This window comes from Xyrauchen texanus, chromosome 38, assembly GCF_025860055.1.
Source record: "Xyrauchen texanus isolate HMW12.3.18 chromosome 38, RBS_HiC_50CHRs, whole genome shotgun sequence".
NCBI classification, from domain to species: Eukaryota; Metazoa; Chordata; class Actinopteri; order Cypriniformes; family Catostomidae; genus Xyrauchen; species Xyrauchen texanus.
This window is the reverse complement of record NC_068313.1, coordinates 18,452,155-18,474,443: the sequence shown is the minus strand read 5'-3', so window position 1 is coordinate 18,474,443 and position 22,289 is coordinate 18,452,155. Positions and strand designations below refer to the sequence as shown.

The window sequence follows — 22,289 nt, the reverse complement described above, 5'->3', positions numbered from 1 at the left end:
CTATTCTTCATGATTTAGATGATGGTCAAAAAAAAAAAAAAAAACTGTTTGAAACTGATGTGTGGTTCTTTACACTTCCAATTTCCCAAGGAAGCGAAGATTGAGAATCTTCAGTTGCTCGTCCAACTCCATTCTAACAATGCCGTCTTCACCATCAATACTGAGCAGGACACCTGTGGCCTCTCTGTCCTCTCCCAGAATCACCTTCACCTGAGGAGCACATTCACATTCTTTCATTATGCAGAAGCTTTTATCCTTAGTGATATGCATGTGTCCTAACCAGATGCAGTACGATAAGATTACTGTGATGAGCAATTTGTTAATTCTGAATGCGAAACTGCTGCATGATGCGGAACAATCACAGCCAATAAGAACATGTTTAATGTACAGATACGGATATGGTTTAATAAGGAGCAGCATTATAGACCAATGACAGCCCACAATTTGCAGAGCTACATGGCACGCTGCGGCAGAGAAAGAACCAAGCAATCTACGTTGTGGTTGTTTATGACAAAAATTATAAAAAATTTTTATCACGAGTCTCGTTCTCATTGCGTCTGATTAGAATGTGCTGTTTAGCCTATGGCAGTGATTTTTAAAGTGTGGGGCATGCCCCCTAAAGGTATTGCAAGGGGGTACAGAAAATTGACCTAATTCTCAAATCTTGTTCACTTTCACTCATTCAAATTAAGCGCTGTAGGTAGTGTGGTGAAAGGTTGTAATGATTCTAGGGGCCCAAAGGTACAGATGGACCACAACAAATTTGAAAATATTTATTTTTATTATTATTATTTTTATCCCCTTTTCTCCCCAATTTGGAAGAAATTGGGGAGAAAAGAACCACTAGAGAGCAAGTTCATTGAGAGCAAGAACCACTAATCGCGACCATGTGGAGGTTACCCCATGTGACTTTACCCTCCCTAGCAACCGATTCAATTTGGTTGCTTAGGAGACCTGGCTGGAGTCACTCAGCACGCCCTGGATTCAAACACACGACTCCAGGGGTGGTTGTCAGCTACCCAGCCCCTGAAACTCTATTTATTTAATAGGTAAGGGGTCCCCAGGAATATACAGTCGGGCCCAGAATTCCTTGCTATGGCCCGGTTCAAATGTGCTGTGGTTGCAATAAATCTAAGAACCAATGCAGTATGTGTGCGATTTCTTATTCGTCTTCTCTATATGGTTTCAAATGCATTCAAAAATAATGCCGTAGTCACGTGCCACATACAAACTGGTCAAGGGGAAGATTTTCACTGAATTAAGAAGACTGATCCAGCTTCAGAAGACTTAATATTTGGAGCACAGCAAATATGGACGACTTTTATGGTGCTTTTATATGTGTTTTTGGAGTTAAATGTCCATCAGGATCCTCTCAAACTCCCTCATCCTTGTGTTCCAGTGATGGAAGTCATTCTAGTTTTTGAAACATCTTGAGTGACTTATTATATTTTTAGATATTAAAAAAAAACCACATAACTACAGTGATTTTTCCATATTTATAAAAAAAAAAGTATGCAGGAAGTAAAATGTATTTTTCTTCAATGAAGAGTGTACCATCATTATTCAGCAAAATATGTTGCATGCAGTCTTTATTATTTTTTTTAAATATATTTTATTGTTTTCTATATACACACTTGATAAAACACTCATAATGAGTGACATTAAGCTAAAAGAAACTGCAGTTCAAGTTTCTTTTGGTTTTAAAGAATTTATTTCACGACGACACTGTATTTACATATTTAGCATTTCTGTATTATATTTCCCTCTTACCTTGTGATCTACATCACCTGAAGCTGTTTGGAAAGGTTAGAGTGCATCTGGACTTTGAGCGTTTTTTTTCCTCAATAAGGTGCAAATTGCGATGCTCCTCTCGCATGTCATCATTAGAGTTTAATGTGATCCATGTTGCGTTAAATGATATCAAACATTTTTGTAGACAATTTGTTTCAGCCCTACATGACACTGAGCAACACTACACAATTACACAATTCTGTAATTGGCTGAGAAACACCTACCTGATTATGAAAAATATAATTATATATATATATATATATATATATATATATATATATAATTATAATATATATATTTGTTTTAAATGTTAGACCGTACATTGTAATCAAGTGCCTGCTTGATTTATCAATTTCTGGCAATGACCGTGCATTTTGGTGCTCCCTCCCTATCTGTATCTCTCTCTTTCATATATATTTATACTACAGGGCTGTTGAATGCTTGATTCTGATTGGTTGAGAACGTTCTAAGGTGTGCAATTATTTTCAGGGAAACGCACGGCTAAAGTAGTTCCAGGCAGGTCTTGACCGCATTACAGTTCCATATCACTGCCGTAGTCAACTGTAATAACGGAAAATAGGATACAATTCATAACAAGAAGTGACAGCGACAAATCCACTTCAACTTCAAGAGGAAAAAAATGACAGACTATTTTGATTTTCCGAAGTAAATTTTAATATTTATGGTGAACATAAACATTTTAACAACTGGGTGACCGCAGTATTGGATAGCTCAGATGAAAAAACAAATAAACGGAAGAGGACATCAAAGGCAGCCGGCAACAACAAAAGACATAAAACAATCAGCTAAGAACAGCTAGACCGACTCGAGGGCTGAAAAACATGAAGAAAACACCAAAAAACAACAGCTTGGACTGTCAATGTGTTTAACGTGCAGTTTAATTTTAATAAATAAATTTGTTCGAATTAACGTAATGAATTATAACGTATGAATTAATAAATAAATTAAATAATATGACGCATCATGATTTTCTGTCTCATTATTGCAACCTCTGTCTCTCTAATAACTACACTAATAACTGCATTAGTCTGCTGTCAGTGGCTCAAACCTCCGTTACTAACTCTAAAATGACGTTTTGGAATTAGCAACGGAGGCATGGGATTAGATGCGTAAGAAATTAGTCCTACATACAAGAGCGTTTTAATGACAAAAACTTGACAAATGTCTAGAATCACATCATCTGAACAATGTTTCGAGGTGTGGTAACTGTAGTATAAGCGGATACTACAGTTACTCCGCTTCGCGTCGTGACCGCATTACCACCCCGGGTGTGCATTATTTTTCTAATAATTCAACGGCCCATCGTCAATTATTCCTTACATATATATATATAGGCTTGCCAGACCTTTTAACCAATGTATGACTTTCCATGAGGAAAAAACAAAAAGACTGCAAAGAGCAACTTCCAGCCTATTACTGATATTTTCAGGTTTTCCATGTTAATGTTAATCATTAATATATACAACTGAATAAAGCCCATCTGGTCACACAAGTCTAGCTGTACCTTGTTGTTTTTGGTTGGCGTTACAGGCTCCAGGTGTTCACTTGAAATGCTAACCACCTTCTCTGTGTCTTGAAGAAAAACAGAGCACATTCCCCCCTGTGTGAAAAAAGCCAAATATTTATTCTACGATGCAGAAGAACGTTTAAGGTCAAAGTACAATGTTCCACCGTAACCTAACAATCAAGTCTAAGAGCGTCTGAATCATAAAGACATGGATGGGCAAACTTTAGCATGTCCCAAGACCTACAATATGTTTTTTTTAATTGAAACCCATCCCCAAAGCATTTCTGTGCAACATTAAAGAATATGCAGATTCTTGCAAAATAAACAAGCAGCTAGTCATAGTACATCTACTGCCCAACATCTTGACATGCAAAATAGTCTAGCAAATTTCAGATACAAATTTCCACATAAAAAACAAATGAAGTTATCGAAACTTGACTTACAGTGACGCTGCGGATGACACCGGTCTGGTTTATGACGCCTCCATCCAGGAATGTGTCTTTGACACGCACCATGATGTCTGTGGTGACCCAGTCATTAGAGGCCTGATCGATGTTAGATCCAGGGGTGTGAGGGTTGTAGCCTCCTGGAGATGGAGCTCCAGGAGTCATTGGACTGTATCCTACCGGGCTGGGGCTCGGACTGGCCTGGAAAACACAAGTATAATGTAATTTAATTGCACCTTTTAAACCCTCACGCTTTTATTTTGACATTCTGAACTCTCCAGGAAGTCCTGTAAGTGTGTCTGTTTCTGCCATTCTAAATGCATATCATAAGTGAACCGAACTATTGAGCATCTACATCGGAGATGTTGTTCGTGAGTAGCGCTCAAATATTGCGCAATGCGTGAAGACTAAAAATAGCCACGAGTTTTTTGAGCTTGACTCTAACAAACATGACAAACACATAGCATCGAATTTGGATCAGGCTCGTCGGACAGATACACGATCCATCTAAAAGCTTCAGTATCGGAGCTGATACCAATCCAGATATCGGATCGGTGCATCCCTAGTTGTTACCAATGAATATCCATGACTTTATATTTGTGATTACAGTATAAGGATTTTTTTTTTTTTGAAGATGAGCTCACAAACAGCAATTTCTAACTGATTAAATATTTTTGATCGGAGCATCTCCAAAAAAAAACAAAAAATTAACCATAGAAATGTCCATGTCTTTTAGACTTTTCCAAGCCTAGAAGTCTTACTTTCTGAACTTCCTGATATATTCAGGTTTTCATGACCGTGGGGAATCCTGCATTTATTTCAGTCTTTGTATGGGGGGGGCTCATTCATTACAATTCAATTCAGTAACTGGATGTATACCTGGTAGGCCATGGGTGAGGGGGTTGGGTGGTAACTGGCGGGAGAGTGTGTGTTTTGGTATCCGACTGGGCTTGGGGCCACTTGTTGATAACTCTGTGGGCTGGGACTGGGCTGGTAGGATCCCTGCGGAGAGGGTGCTGCGTATGGGGAATACTGATCGGTGTTGTACCTGAGGTGCAAACATAGACTCAGATGAGTTAAAGGTACTCTCAAGCAGGGTAATAGAATGAGACAGGCATGAGCATATGAATGATCTCACATGGCAGGGGTCCCAGGAGTCTGAGGGTTGTACTGTGGGTTGACCTGTGGGGAGGGCACTTCTGGGTAGCCAGGAGTCTGAGGGTTGGGCGTGCCACCGTAGCCTTGAGGAGATGGAGAGGGCTCTTCATCATAGCCAAACTCAAAATCATCATCAGCCCTAGAAATTAGCAAAAATTGGTTAATTTGTCAAAAAAAGGTACATGGTAATTCAAGTGTGTGTGTGTGTGTGTGAGAGTGTGTGTATCACACTGTTCCAAAACCTAGTGGGCTGCCTACTAAAACAGCATTTTAAAGGCAGCCCTGATGCAAAGATGGCATCATATTTATTCTGCATTCTAAGTTATCATGTTTTGGTCAAACTCTATTGCAGCACTGCATATATCATCCATTAAAAATACAACATGACAGAAGTGAGAAATGTTTCTTTTTCTTTTTTAATAAATATACATATAATTTATTCAATGCAAAGTCTTGATAAAAAAAAAATTGTGCTAAAAAAAAAAAAAGACTAAATATTGACTATTTTACCCAATTTTGTTGTGTACTATGTATATTTATGCTTATTAGAGTAACACATGTTTAGCTTAGCAACAGGCTAATGTCTATCTATTGAGAGTCAATTCTGAGTTTAGCATTTTGTCTGCTTCATGTAAGAAGACCTATTTGTATGATGCACGTTTGTATGCTACCTTTGTTAGGCATTCCAGATCGGACACCTCTAAATCTTTATTTCATGCAGCATGCCATCTTAGAAGGCAGCTGCTTATGTAAGCATTAGACAGCAATGCAGCTCACTAGGTTTTTGAACTGAGCCTATATCTCACAGCTTCTTACCGCGATGGTGTGTTTGGATTGCTGGGGTCCCATGCACCGCTTTGACCTGGCGTCCTACTCCCATCATGTAATGGAGTCTGTGAGCCATAATGAGGAGTGCGGTTTCCTGTAAAGGATGAAAGACAGGTTAAAAAAGAAATAACAGCAGGCAAATAACATTTCAGATACACTAAGGTCTTAGATAATTTTTCTTACCTTCATGGAGAGGTGTTTGGCTACCATACATAGGGGTACGTGAACCAGTTCCATACATGGGTGTCTGAGAGCCATACATCGGGGTTCGTCCATGGGTGGAAGTCATTCCTCCATGTCGCTTGGCGCCTCTGATTCATAAAGCAAAAAGACATGTATAAAAAATTTGGTCTTCAGCATATTCAAGAGAAAACTATTTACAAGGCAGTCAAGGCATGAAACCTAGATCAACAGATATGCCCAAAACCTTTTCAAAAGGACAGAGATCTTACAGAGCCTACATCCTAAATCCAATACATACATATAATCTATGTTGATGAGGTGTGCTGCACTAACATGCAAAAATGTTCCATGAATCTTGTAGCGTTAAATTACTCTGTGAAGTCAGAGAGCTCATATATATTACTCCTACGGTTGACATTTAATTTGTCATAGTTCATGCCGTTAGCGTTTTGCCTCATGTAAAATCATGAAAAATATGTCAAGCAAGCACAAACCAGCATGGGCTCACTACAGTGAAATGAGATGGAACTGATAAACAAAACTTGAGAGTGATAAGCCCACATGGAATTTGCACCCATTTATTTACATTTTCTTAGCTAATTGTGGGGGAAAATCTGCCAAATAGATTTAAAATGCAGCTGAGCATACTACACACTTACAGGAATGTTCTGGGTTCAATACAAGTTAAGCTCAATCGACAGCATTTGTGGCGTAATATTGATTACCACAAAAAATTTTCATTCCTCCTTTTCTTTTAAAAAAAGCAAAGATTGAGGTTACAGTGAGGCACCTACAACTTAAGTGAATGTGGCCAATTTTTAGAGGGTTGAAACAGAAATATGATGCTTAAAATTGTATAAAAGCACTAGCTTTATACTTTGTTAAAACCTGTGTGTTATTTGAGTTGTAAAGCTTAATTTTTACAATCATTTTAGGGTTTTCAGACATTACATCATGGTAACAAAGTGGTCAAATTGGCTATAATTTTCCACAGAAAAGGTTTTGAGTGATTTTATCAAACTAAAAATCATGTTTAAACTCATATTGTTTACATCTTGTGGCTATACTTTTAAAACAGATTATTTTAGCATTCACAAATGGGCCCCCATTCACTTTGTATGTGCTTCACTATAACCTCGATTTTGCTTTGAAGAGGAACAAGTTGAAATCAATTTTTGTGGAAACATTATGCCACATATGCTGTAGTTTGAGCTCAACTTGTATTGAACACAGACTATTCCTTTAAACCTAAATTATATTTTGATGCAAATGCTTAGCATCTGGTTATGGTTCACTCAGTCTTTCAAAGTGTACTTCATTTGTCTGTGTGTGCATACACAGGTGGTTGGCACATGCGCGCTATGACTGCTATGAGATCCTGCACAATTTCTACTCTGGAGTTTAGACCCATAAAGATGTGTTTATATTCCTTCAGACCAGAGTTATACAAATGCAGGTATCTCCTGACCTCCTCACACATGCACTCTTGACATGCACATCCACTGTTTTTGTTCCCAGCTTCATCTCCTTGTTTAAGCCCAAGTATACTTCAGTCAGACACAAACGAGAAGGATGCGTGACGCAAATTTAGTCATCAGCAGAGAGCTGGAGCACTGAATGCATGCAGCAAGATTTTTCGAAACACAAATACTTTGAACGCACAGAATGTGCAAGCACAGGGATTTATTTGCACTAATTAGTGAGTTCACAACGTGGCAACACTCACAGTTGAGCCTTTGCACTAGAAGATAGAATCATCGCTAAACAACAGGAGACGAGGGTGGAAACAAAACTGTGCATGTGCACGTCTAGAATGCATGTGTAAAGAGGTCAGGAGAGACCTGCATTTGTATAACTTGAGTCTGAAGGACCATAGTAGTCACATCGCGCATACACCGACCACCTGTGAATGCGCGCACACACAGTAAAAGGAGTTAACACTGTATGGCTTCGACAGTACGTATCCGATAAGCATTCATGTCAAAACCGCAGTATACTTTGGGCTTTATTGGTAGCTAAAAGCCGGGCCACTATTCCCAAAACATTTAATAAACAGAAATGGAGGATGGAGGGGAAATGTCCAAAGTGATAACATTTTGTAGAAATCTGCAGGCACAAATTATGTGCAGGCCAACTGATAACATACACAGTTGTAAGACGCTGGCGGTCCACGGAGATGGTCTGGCAGGTTGAGTGGAGCTCTACCCTTGCTGTTGATTCTGTGGCATCCTTTACCACTCCAATATAGCCTGTAGACATGAGCAAAGGTTTGACAATTGGATTAGTTGTTTACATAGAGTAAATGACTACGGACCATTGAATTACTGAAAATAATGCACACCCGAGGTGATAATGCGTTCAAGACGCGCAGTGGAGTGACGTTACACCTTGGGTGTGCATTATTTCAAAATTATTCAAAGGGCCAGAATCAATTATTCTGCTTATACCATGGTTACCACACCTCAAGCCATCGTTCAAGGACATTTTATGTTTTTTGTCCCTAAAACGCTCTTATGAGAGGAACTACTTTGTTCGGCAAAGTATTCAGCATCTTGATTTGATACAGTCTGAGCCTTCGTTGCTAGTTCGAAAACATCACTTTAGAACTAGCAATAGAGGATTGCGAGGCTTGCACTACTATACTGGAGCACTTACTGGAGTAATAAGGTAGTGCATTTGTGTGTGTGTGTGTGTGTGTTTGTTTTTGAGTGATCGAAAAAGAGAAACTCCAAAACTGAGAGAGATCGCTTCTAGACTTTTTTCAAGACTATAAATTATCAGAACTATTTGTCCAATGCGGCATTCACTTCCAGAAAATGAGCTTTTGAACATTTTAAAATGTTTAAATATTTGAAATTGGATCACATTTACTGCTTTTTCAGAAAATGTAAATTTATATTATGAAGCTAAAATAAATTTTAGATGATAATCAAGTTAAGTTGGTCATTAAAAGTTGCTGGAAAAATATGCAGGACATAATGAAGTTGTGATGCAATGCTTTTGATTAGATGATTCTACAAAATATTGAATATCAGGAATGTATCATATATAAACCCTGATATTACATGCATCATTAGTTTTTTCTTTAATAGCTGTGCACACCGCATATACACATTGATTGATGGTCCTTATACTGAGACAGAAAGTTTCCCCACTACTTATGCCAGCAGGTTGCCAGCTTGAACAGGGCCTACTTGGAGAGAATTTTCCATTTCTCTCCAATTAGACTTTCTTGATACCGCAGCCTTGCTAGTTGATGTTCTTTTGCAGGTACATCAGGACTCCTCCCACTGAAACTTCCCGTGCCCCGTTTCTTGCTCTCACATTGACTGTAGGTCAACGCTGCTGTTGTATTCAGTCAAAACATATTTCACATTGCACGATTTGGAATCGGAGACGGGTCCAGATATTTAACATACCAGATATCTCGCTGGCATCTGCGACGCGTTGCCGCTTCCCTCAAATCGCATCTTTAATAATTCCAACATTATGATCATTGTTCACGGTAGCGAGCTCTACGATTTCTGGCTTTTGCTGGCGATCTCCACAAAACTGTCGGTGAGCAAAAATTGGGCTTAAAATCGTGTAGCGTAAACGGAACGTTACGGAACGACATCTTTAAAAAGACGCGAACACATAAATGACTCTTTTAGATATATAAATGCATATATATTTATAATACAAAATATACAATTGAAAGGATACACAAACCCTGCAGAAGCACGGGATGCTGAGGTCTGTTCACTAGCGAAGTGTCAAGCAGCGAGGTGTTGTGATGTTTGCCGGAGCGCTGCAGGGGAGTGGAAAGTCTTCACGCGAAGATTACAAAATATTGAAATATTACTTATGCACAGAACTGCACTTATTTATCGTGCTTTAGCAGCAGAGACCATGGGAGATCCAGTAGCTGTACTGCCAAAGAAGCAAAAAAGCATCTATGTCTTCATTAGTTTAGTGCAAAGTAACTTGGTACAGCGATTGTTGTGGATTTTGTTTAAGCCACGATGTTGGTTGCTTGGAAGTAAAACCACTTCTTCAAATACAGTATTTATGGACATGCTAAATTAAATAATCAAAAACAATTCTAATCATTCCTTTACCATAACATTCTGTATTGCTAGATAATTGTGATTTATTTTATGCTAAGCAGTTCTCTAATAAAGGTAATAACTGTAATGATATTACAAAGCTCGCGGGGGCAGCAGAGACAATCATGCTGATCCACATCAAAAGATGGCAGTATAGCGTCTAACACACCTATAACATCGGTACTTAAGTACTAAAGTACACCTTGGGTGTGCTAACGCTTGCTAGAGAACTACTGAATGCCTCTTTAACCAATGTCTTTTTTTAATTGGTTGAATGAATGAATGCTACATTTATATAATGCTTTTTCTGACATTACACTCAAAGCGCTTTACACAGTGAACAGGGGACTCTCCACAACACCCACCAGTGTACAGCATCCACCTGGATGATGTGACGGCAGCCATAGTGCACCAGTAAGCTCACCACACACCAGCTATTGGTGGAGAGGACAGAGGAGAGTGATACAGCCTGGATGGGGATTATTAGGAGCCATGATGGATTAGGGCCAATGGGGGGGATATGGCCAGGACACCAGTTTTACACCCCTACTCTTTTCGAAAAGTGTCCTGAAATTTTTAATGAACACAGAGAGTCAGGACCTCAGTGTACCTCTCATCAGAAGGACGGTGCCTTTTTATAGTACAGTGTCCAGTCACTTTACTGGGGCATCAGGACTCGCACAGACCCACACTGCTGGCCTCCCAATACCTCTTTCAGCAGCAAACTTTGAAATAACTGAAATAATTTGCGAAGTGAAATGGAACCCTTATAGGTCAAAACCTGGAACTACTTCATAGCTATGCGTGTACTTGAAAAATAATTGCACGCCTTAGAACGTCCGTCACCCAATCAGAATCAAGCATTCAACAGACCCGAGGTATAAAAGCTTCTGGGAGGTACACGTTCATTGCATTATGGGCAAACACAAAATGCAACCAAATATCACCTACCTTTGTATGGTCCCTGGGAAATACGGACAGTCTGGCCAATCAGATCATTGTCTCGTCGTCCACGGCCCCGACCCATGCCCCCACCTCCACCTCCTCCTCCTCTATGCTGCTGACCTGGAGAGGACCCAAGTTCCAACTTCAAAATTGATAACACTCAAAACCTCACCTGATATGAAGTCACATATGAGGTGCACATTGACTACTAGACAGAATATAAAGTTGCATGTTAGATGGCAATGAGACACATTATTGGAAAATTTCTGATAGAATACATTTTGTATCATTGCCAAATTGCTTCCATTACTTGCGACAGTACCCTGGATCAACATGGGGAATTATGATGACCAGGGAACTTTATTAGGAAAGTAAATTGGGTAAATTTTGATTTCACATTAATTACGGGTTATAACTCACCACCACCTCCTGGGTGTATTGGACTGCTGATCCGTGGACTCATTGGAGCAAAGCCTCCCACTGTGAAATTGGTCACATCTCTGGGCTTTAGGAACAAGAGGGGACCATTTTATGACAGGGAAGTTAGGAAAAAATATGCTTTGTCCCCAGATTGAGTTAGACGGGGCCTACCTTTGAGCCCCCTGCTAGAACGAGGTGGCGTGTCTTACAGACAAACATGCCTCCATTCTCAACTAGCTTCTTACAGTGAAGAAATGCAAAGCCTCTGAAGAGATGGCGGATTTCACCTTCACGGCCCTGACAAACAGAACACACTGATGGATTTGAGGATTGAAGTGCATGCCATAAATCCAAAGTAAAATATTAACTTTCAACTGTAGTTGTCAGACATTCCCACGCTTATCTAATATTTACAGAGTGAGGTCCATCGATGACTTTCACAATATCCTTCACGTGGATGTTGTTTTGCTCAGAGTCAAGAGCAACAGCAAAGCGGTTGTCCTTCCGTCGGTTCACTGCCTGATGCCGCACTGTTAAAACTTTCCCGTGCATGTTCAGAACCTAAAAAATTGCAATTTTGATAAAGAACAAAGAGGTACAATAAGATTGAGATGGACCACTCATAGAAAAATGTATCTGAGAAATCACAATGCTCAATATGGCAGCTATAGGAAAAAGAGTTAAGAGCCAATCGCCTTATTGTCAGTGTTAATCTTAACACAGATTTTTATGTGTCATAATTATGGTCTTTAAAATTAATGAGTATGACATCACAAAATATTGACAAAATTTAAAGGACATTTGTGTCTAGTCAATTTGACTGCATAAAATGGCATACAATTTTAAAGCCAAATAATATTTTAGTATTCCGTGTTCCAAAATCGGATTGCGTACAGTTTGCGTGACATAAATATCATTAGCACGATACGCAGACAGTCCTCGCTGCATACTTCTGGTATTGAATGCACTAAAAAAGTAAAACAAAGCAGTCATAGTGCGCATGTGACTAACATGTGTGATTTGCTTATGGTCAAAAAAAGTATACTTTGAAAATCTTAGGGCTTGACCATGTGCGAGTCGATCCGGTACGTGAAAAAACAAAGTATACTGAGCCTTTTGTAATGTAGTTGCCAATAATGTGCAAAATGACAAAATCATTTGAACAGTATGTTTTAATTAAAATCCTTTAATTATTGTCATAATGCTTATTATGTCATCTAGTCTTTGTTATCACTGACAAAATATATAAAAACCCATTTTCAGCAGTTATTTTGCTGAAACAGCTGAGCAACGACATACTGTTTGCAAACATTCAGGCACCAGCCACAATGCTGGAGGCATATAGATTAGCATTTCAATATGAGAACGCTCAAGACTACATGTAAAACATCAACTAATATGGCATTAAATTGTGTTATTAATGACTGCATGCTTCATTCTATGAGTAGAATTCACGAAATCAGTTTGATGATTTAAAGTAATATATATGCAGTATATAATATGTCATTTGTAATGTTTAACTGTAGCATTCATGCGCTAACATGCTACACTTGGCCATAATATGCACCAATTACACTGTTATTGTATTTTATGATGACACAGATACTACTGCAAAAATGGGTGTATATAAGAGTGTTAACAGTACAAAACTGACAAAAGTATGATGATAGGCATATCTTACTTACTGGGCTTTTGGCTGCAGATGGTACATGATTAAAGCAGCATTTCAAACAAAAGAGTGAATGGGCACATAAGAGTGTTTGTGCAGAATAATTAAACTAAAAATAAAAATCTCATTACATGGTCTTGGAAAATGTGTCAATGCAAAAGATCGCACAGTGAATTTGCACCAGCTTGCTTATAACTGCACGCAGGAGTGTTCATATTGACTGATTTTAACTGACTGAATGGGAATTAGTTGTTGGCCTCAAAGAAGGTGGAGCTCAAGGTCACAACTATCGATAACGTGGACCAAGTTTTCCTAAAAGATTCTCCTGGAGAGCACACCACTTCGTTCTTTGATTTCATAGGAAGAGTGCAGAGGCCTTAACACTGCTTAAAGTAAAGACATCACCGGGTCTTTTTGCTCCTGAATGCGCACAGTGTGAACAGAATGGTTTTTTTTTAGCCCGATGGGAGAAAAAGCAGCATGATTTATTAAACCACTGTTGTCATATCTTACTGACATGTGGTACTGAAGCATAAACATAATAATCAGTCTCAGCATTCCCAATATGTCCACAGAACAAAATTACTTGCTTTAAAGGGACTGTGTACTATAAGATTCTGCTGATGGGATCACACTGTAACTTCCTGGTTTCACTGGGATTTTACCTGAAAGGTTTCTCTCTCCAGCCTGACAATAACACCCACAGTTTGGGGGTCTAACTGTACCAGCTCTCCCCACTCATGCTGACCTCCAGCATCTACACCTGAGGCAGTTTCCGAGCACAGCTGCAGGTCACGTGGCAAGACCTTCAACTGGAACAAAAAGAAACACAATCAGACATGTTGAGAACCCACACACTAACTGCAGTTTATTGTGTTTTTCTATACAGGGTTTACATGGATGGAGCTGTTTGGTGAAACTTACCTCATGCATGGTGAGATCAGAGAAAAGAATTACAAAGTTCTCCTCCACTCGGACTATGAGGCCTGTGTCACCTTCAAAACGCCCTGCGATAACCTTCACGTGGTCGCCCATACGAAAGTACTTCCTCAACTCATGAGCTGGAAACTCAAGAGGGTCCTAATCAAAGTCAAAGCAAAGACAATGAGATATCAAGCAGAGCTTTAATTTTCTTTGCTCATGTGAAATACAAAAGACTTGTACTATGTAGACATTCTCTAACACAAACTTCCTTACAAGGAAGCAAAGCTTAAAAAACTGTCAAAATTCATCATTGTTATGTCATCACAGGAAATATTAGGCAGAGATGTAAAAGTGAAAGTTTACCCAAATCTTTTTTAATTTTGGTTATTTACTCACCCCTTGTTTCAAATCCCATTACTTTTTTCTTATTCGTGGAATACAAAATAAGTTAGGCAGAATGACAACCTTTGTCACCTGTCAGTGTCACAGTATGTTATAAAAATTATGAAAGTGAATGAGGCCAACATTCTGCCTAACATTTCTTTTTGTGTTTCACAGAAGAAAGTCATACAGGTTGGAAACAATAAGAGAATAATTCAATTATGAAAGATTTTGTTATGTTTGGGTGAACTCTCAATATAAATATAAATGCCTGTTTAATATTAAGCATTTTGGCAACTAGTTTCACTTTTGAAGAGGTTAGCCAATCATAACCGAGGTCATTTACATATAGAAGTCTTAAAGGTACAGTAGCAAAAGGGTGCAAGAGAGGATGGGAAATGGTCATGTCAAACTAACATGTATCTGTTTTTTTAAATTAAGGCTTTGTAAAGTCATGAACATGAAGCTTAAACTCAGAGAAACAGAATAAGAGGTGCCATAATACACTTATTTGCCCCCTGACACTGACTGACAAGGTATTAATACTGGAAACTTGTGCCAATTTGCTCACCTTGAGGTCCTCATGCTTGGGCATGATGGTAATCTTGTTGCCATCAACACTCAGGATTTTTCCCTGAAGGTTGATCAATTCTCCCTCACACACCTCCACATTGTCTCCTGACTGAAGATTATGTTCTCGCTCTTTACCTGTGAAAAAAAAAACCCAATACTTATCAAATTTGTTTTCCAAAAATGTATTCTTAGATCTATGGACTGAGCAATCAGCCAAAACGGACAAAGACAAGCTTGTTGTACCTGTGGTCTCTGTGACCACTTCCAGGTCAATACCCTCGGGCTGGTCCTCAAACTTCTCCAGCTCTGACAGTGTGGGTTTGACCCCTTCTGTGATCTACAGCAGAAGACGAAACAGTGTAGGTCGTGAACAAATAAGGAATGGTTTGACAAAATAAACAGTCCTAGAACTAATATAATTAAATCGATTAGTGTGAAGGCTCTTACCACAGCAGACATGGCAAAACTTTTGAACAGGAAACCTTTGCGGCTGTAGCGGTTGCCTTCAAATATCATGAAATCACCATCATGGCTGACCTCACCACCAATAGATCTGTTGAGCAAAGGGCAAATGTCAATAAGGCTGACATGCGTCAATGGTTTTCGATTTTTAGCATCATAAACAAATGTATTCTTACCTGATCTTTTCAGCATCAAAAAGCCTCTGAGCAGGTCTCTTAAACTTCTTTCTTTTTGCAAACCAGTCTTTCTGCAAAACAAACAATAAAGACAGGGTCAGGTCACTAAAAGATCACAATTGATAACTCTATCATGATTATCATTGTTGTGCTGGACCCCACCATGCTCATCCTTGCTTTGATACGGTCCAAATCAATACGAGGAATCATTTTCAGCGAGATAGTGTTTTGGCTCGGTTCAACATAGTCCACCTTTCAAAGGCAAATAATCAAAACACAAAAATTAGCAAGACACATAACGCTGCTTTTACACCCACAATGAAATCCTAATATCAATGTAATTCAAGTGAACCCCAAGACACGAGCAATATTAAATCAACCCTTTCAGAATACATTTCCTTAATGACATTGGGGCATTTAAAGGGTTAGTTCTCCCAAAAATGAAAATTCTCTGATTATTTACTTATCCTCATGTCATCTCAGATGGGTATGACTTTCTTTCTTCAGTAGAACACTAACATAAAGGAAACATAGAAGAAAGCCATAAGACTCCAGTTGTCAAATCAAGATTTAAGATATTTTTTAAAAAGGACTTAAATCTTGATCTGTTTCTCACCCACATCTATTATATTGCTTCTGAAAATATGGATTTAACCACTGGAGTCTTATAGCTTTCTTCTATGTTTCCTTTATGTGATTTTTGAGGCTACAAAAGGTCTGATCATCATTCACTTGCATTGTATGGACCTAAAGAGCAGAGATATTCTTCTAAAAATCTTTGTTAGTGTTATGCTGAAGCTATTTTTGAAAAGCTTTTTGTGAACTATCCCTTTAACCTCGTCTTTTGGGGTACCCACCTGGGCAATGTCATCTTTATAAAGGCCTCTCTTAAGGCGAACCCAAGACTTGGGCTTTAGGTTAGTCACTTCCTTAACCACTTTCAAGACATCTGTCATCTCTTTAATAGGCACCATCTGCTGGTTCCAGAAGCCCATGCGCAAGTTGCCAACACCCTCAATCGCAGCCTTGACATGGGTCTGTTTATATGCCTCCACATAGATATAGCCTTTGACATGCTCCGGGGCCACCACAGATTTTATTTGAAGTGGCTGTATCGAGAAAAATGGACAACATAGATCACAGATCTTCAAGTAAATGAAAATTTGCATTTGAAAATGTTTACAGTGGGGTCCAAAGGTATGAGACCAGGTAAATCTCATTTAGTCCTAGAAATAAGCTACATTTCAGAATTTTGAAAAATGTATTGAAACAAGCAGAACTCAGATAAGGAAATAAGGAACATTGGAAAACCTACTGTATCCGTGCATTGATAAGCAATGAATTTCCGCATCAGGGCGATGGCGGTTGCTCTCTCCTCTCCAATCTACAGAGAAACAGGAGAAGAATTAAATCCTGCTCAAATAGTCTCCTCATCACACCACCATAGGGTAACACGTTACATATTTCCAGTACTAACCTTACATTTAACGGTCCACAAATTAGGATCCCTGTAAAAGAACATATCAAAATAGATAATACATATTCAATTCACCATGTTTCTTTTTCTAATCAATAAATACAAGTTTAACATACTTGACCCCAGGAAGCAACTGTTGCTGGGTGATGTCATCAGAAAGATCTTCAGACCCACCATAGAAACTGGGGTAAATAAAAAAATAATAAAATAAATATTAAACGAACAGAAAGAAAAATGGTTTGTTCCATTTATTTTTAAAGAATAAGCATAGAGCCTAAATCTACACTAAACGAACATTCTTTGAATTCCGACAAGAAAAAGAGTACTTGAACTAGATTGGACTTACTGCTCGCCTCCTGAGGACTTGGCATATTTCCTCATGTAGTATTCGCCCAGAGCTTCCTCTCGTGAGTCCCTGAAAGCATCAAGATGGGGAAAAAAATATGTATTTTTAAGATCTACATAGCTTAGTTCCTCAGTGCAGATTCAGCCATGTCTACTGTCACACCTCCAGAGATTCTGCAACCTCCTTGAACCAGAGTGATCCTCGTCCAGAACTACATGGTCAATGTTGGAAACTAAAAGAAGGAAATTTAACAAACAATTTAATCATAAAATTACATAATGCATAGATAATAAAATGAATAATGAATGGCTCAACAATAAGGATGGCCCAGGGTCAATGTGTGCGAGTTTCGGGCCAGATTATGGGACCATCACTTGCAATTGAACATTATCTTTAGCAGGCTGACATAGATAATGTTTTGTCGAAATTGTAAGAATGATTTGAGAGACTTCAAAGCAAATTTGAACTACTATTGAAGAAAATATCTCATTGTTGAGCCTTGAAATGACATGCGGTTAGCAAGAAGAAAAAAACACTCCAAAACTGTCACTTAAGACTATAATTTGTTAGATCATGAAGTTTAAAAGATAAACAATAGAAAAATCACAACACCGGGTTAAAAATATCACAACTTGTTAAAGTCTATGAAAAGAGAAGGTTGGTTCATAAAAATATCTATGCACACAAGAAAGTTTAAACACATACCTTCAGCCTCCTCTGCTCAAATCCAGTGTTGATGTGCACAGAGGAACATGAGCCAAAATAAATGTCAAGTGCACAGAGCAAATGCAGATAGGAGTACACAGAAATAAAAAAAGGAATATTACTACTGATGGACAGGCTTTCACAACATTTGACATATTTTAAGATGGAAGATATGTGATGCTGATGTCATGTCACTGTTAGCTGATGCAATACAATAAGTAGATGCAAATACTATAAAAAAATAAAAAATAAAGATGTAGGTTTTCTTTTGTGTTTAAAAGAGCATTTTCATGCAAATGATCATATTTTGTTCCCTTTTAACCTATCAATGACACATGCATTTTACATTTTAAGCTTATATTAGCAGCCTTTATTAACTTTACCCTTACTGAAAATGTAAAAAACTAAATGCAGAAAAAATAAAAATAAAAATGTATTAACCATTCATGCTCCTTGTTAGAAATTTAAGCAAATTAGCCAAACAGCTTTAAACATCACAGACAAAATATGGGCATGGATTTTAATGTGAAACAATGATCTGAGAATGAACCAATTAAATTAGACAGCAAACAAAGAGCAGAGAAATCTGGAGTTGGTTTACCGTTAACTGAAGGAGGCATGCACAAGAAATAAAGAACCAATGAGCGCAGAGCATACATTCAAAAAACTGCATCAATTTCAACAATGATTTACACTCCATTAAATTCAGTTCATTATTATTTTAGCAATAAATGCCTCCCTTTAATTAAATTTGTTAAGCCACAATGCATATTAATATACAGTACATAACAACCTCTACTAAAGTATGAGAAATTTGAACAGTAAATATCTAATAAATAAGTAATCCAGATTAAGCATAGCAATTACACGAAAACATGCACAAATTAATGTTCACAAAGCGCCTTTTGTAATTGCTCACCTTTTTCCAAGATGTCTTCAGCTCCGTCCTCCCATGGATCTTCATCTTCATACTCGTCATCAACATCTAATCAAAGAGGGAACAAAAGACACAGCATAAATTTTAGATTATGTCAGGCATGCAACAAAAAAACCAAAAAGTGTCACTATCAAAGATATATTGGATAAATTTACAAGATACTGTAAGGAATTTTCTAACCGGCTTCGTCCAAAATGAAGCCACCGTGCCGGGGTTTTTTCCTGGGCCTGTCATCGTCCTCTTCTTCTTCTTCTTCATCATATTCCTCCTCATCCCCCAAATCTTCTCCCTCCTCCTCAGCAGCCTTGTCACTGCCAGCTAAACTCCTCTGTTCATCCTCATCCTTAAAAACAAAACCAAAACGGTCATAATAATGAAACCGTTTAGTCTCAGTCTCAGAGAACTGAGAGTTAGACAGTCAAACAGTCTTGTAAAATATATGAAATATTAGGTTGCAATTGAAAAAAAAAAAAAAAAAAAAAAAAAAAGAAGAAAAACGTTTTGTTGGCTCCCAAACCATAACATATAAAAATAAACAGCTTCTACTATGTAATGTACATATTTATCATTTTTTTAGCTTGACATAAGCTTAATTTTCATTTACTGTATGCAAATATAAATTTTAAGGTTAACTTAAGGTTAAGGTTACATAAAGTAAATATATTATCGTGAGTTTCTTTACCTTACAAATCCATAAAATTAAGCTTTTAAGTACTACTAACTCAAAGATTTAAGTACAAAAATGAGGTTGTGAGGATATCCATAAGCCCCCTGTGCTTGAACAAAAGGAACTTATGGGGGAATTTCATTCTTTTTTATTAAAAATTCATTGATTTGAGCAATTGTTAGTATTAAAATAACTTTGACTATAAATATCTGTTTTCTGTAAAGTCACCATTAGGGTGATTATTGTACCATAAGTGCTCAACTTGTATCCCGTGCAAGTCATGTAATTTGTGAATTTGCAGAGCTAAAGTGCAGCTTTATGTGCACTTCTTTTGGCAATCAAATGTAATGCCTGACCTAAAGTCATTTAAGTTGAATGAACTGATACATTTTTGTATCTCTAACAAAGGGTTTGTAATTGTGCTGACATAAAATGACCATAAGTTGAATTTACTTAAAAAGCATGATGCAAAAACGCTATGTATAGACCATTTCAAGAATGTAAACGAAAACAAAGGAATTAGACATGTCCAAAGGTATTTCCGGATCCTTTCATCAAAGTCTCTTTTTCAAGTTAAGTCAGTCCACTCAGTGGCCGTATTTGGAATGGTCTTGGGCAGGTTGGGCAAATATTTTTCTATGTAAACAAGCATCATAAAAGTGCAGCTCCCATCTACTTGAATGTGGGGGAAGACCAAAATCTCTAAAATGGTTGGTCAAGATTACGATAAAAGAACATATTTTAAATAAGTAATAAAATCTAACAGAATACAGTGTTAGGAGGGGTAAGCAAGAGACTGACACAGTGGGTGTGGTGTCAGCCATTTATTTAAAATGAGCGGCCTGGCATCCCTGGGTCTTGGCACTTGAGGGGAAATAGCGGCCCGGCATCCTGGCCAGTCGGCCGCGAACTCCAATCCTCGTTGGGGAAGTCACCGCGGGTGATGATGATTCACAGGAGGGGCGTGTCGTTTCGTCACAACAGGTATAATAAACTTATAATAATATAATGAACTCCGATTACACTCAGATCCGTTGACCGTTCCAATTTCTCCCATTCATTTTAATAGAAGTGGCCCTTCTCTGCTAAACGGTCTCTGTTTTGACAAGCATGAAATGTTCATGGACCAATTACATCACCAGCTTACAGTCCTTGAAATGGTCTATATATATTTAAAGTAAATACAAAGTTTGCTATTATAATATTAGTGGTTTGGCATGTTTTTTGACTTCTTGTGCTTTTCTAACATAAGGCAGACACTGCACTCCAGATGAAACTGGTCAGTTCCTCACCTCATTCTCCTCCGCCTCCTCAGCCTCACTGCTCCTCTCACTCAGATTATCAGAGAAATCACTGTCCTCACTGTCAGACATCTCTCTGTTCTTCTTTCTGTGTTAACCAGACAGGAACACTCCTAGATACACAACCACAAAAAACAATTATAAACCTTATACTGCCATGAATTATTCTCATACTGACACAATAGTATATGTTTAATAAACAGATGCAAGTTTGGATTATATACATCACACTATACACGTTATTAGCCTGAAACGAACCATTTAGACTATGATGAATATGAGACTGTCATATGCGAATGTCATATGGACGCACTATCATCATTCAGCGGATCCGTTAAATCACACAAACGCTGTGTTGCTAGGCACTCACTAGTTTCGAAACAAAGCTATGTATTCTGATAGACAGCTGATTTAAACCTCTGAGATATATATATATATATATATATATATATATATATATATATATATATATATATATATATAGATCAGTGATTTCAATTTACACCATTAAACAAATCGTGTTAACTCGTCTTTACCTATACTATTCGTGTGTTAAAGGTTACAGATTAAGATCATTATTTCATTCAGCTCGGTGCTGTTGTGTATGTATTCTGATAGACAGCTGATTTAAACCTCTGAGATATATATATATATATATATATATATATATATATATATATATATATATATATAGATCAGTGATTTCAATTTACACCATTAAACAAATCGTGTTAACTCGTCTTTACCTATACTATTCGTGTGTTAAAGGTTACAGATTAAGATCATTATTTCATTCAGCTCGGTGCTGTTGTCCTGTATTTCAAAATGTTTATAGTGATGTCCTCTGGCTACTGCTGCAACATCACAGACTAGAAAGACTAAATCCACCCGATGAGGAATTAGCTCGAGCTTGCTCACATATACAGTCATTCCTTAACACAACAGAAAAGTAAATTAAAATACGTAAAATACGCGTAAATGGCCCATTCTTACTTTTTTGCAGCTGTCTGGTTGTGCCTGGAGCGATGGCTAATGTTTTTCTTAAACTTCCGTAAGCAACAGGAAAAGCGAAACACCTAAAGCGCCATCTAGTGTTTTGGAGGAACACCGAGCTGCACAAAAAGTTATAAATGCCCTTTACTACCACGACATAAATCCAGGATTGTCAGTGTATCTAAGTCTATAACAGTATTCTTTATTATATAGTAATATATTAATAATATTATTATTATGCTTTTCTATTCACTAGCTTTTGTTTGCTTTGGTGATATTGTCTGTAAAACA

The 22,289-nt window shown here is 37.8% G+C and overlaps 1 protein-coding gene across 1 annotated transcript; it reads right to left on the bottom strand.

Annotated features, from left to right (window-relative positions):
* Positions 1-27: 27 nt before the first annotated feature.
* LOC127631534 (transcription elongation factor SPT5-like) lies at positions 28-22,075 on the bottom strand. Its single transcript, XM_052109687.1, has 30 exons — positions 21,999-22,075; positions 20,997-21,118; positions 19,218-19,380; positions 19,020-19,085; positions 18,101-18,112; positions 17,558-17,627; positions 17,396-17,464; positions 17,166-17,231; positions 17,050-17,080; positions 16,888-16,956; positions 16,430-16,681; positions 15,735-15,824; positions 15,573-15,643; positions 15,382-15,487; positions 15,178-15,271; positions 14,933-15,069; positions 13,981-14,136; positions 13,722-13,868; positions 11,802-11,948; positions 11,559-11,684; positions 11,388-11,472; positions 10,974-11,087; positions 8,081-8,183; positions 5,935-6,062; positions 5,740-5,845; positions 4,904-5,062; positions 4,645-4,813; positions 3,763-3,966; positions 3,317-3,412; positions 28-210 (listed from the first exon to the last, which is right to left on the bottom strand). Exons 2-30 carry the CDS (start codon positions 21,075-21,077, stop codon positions 70-72), a joined length of 3,258 nt encoding a protein of 1,085 aa, XP_051965647.1. The 5' UTR covers positions 21,078-21,118; positions 21,999-22,075; the 3' UTR covers positions 28-69.
* Between the last annotated feature and the right edge of the window lie 214 nt (positions 22,076-22,289).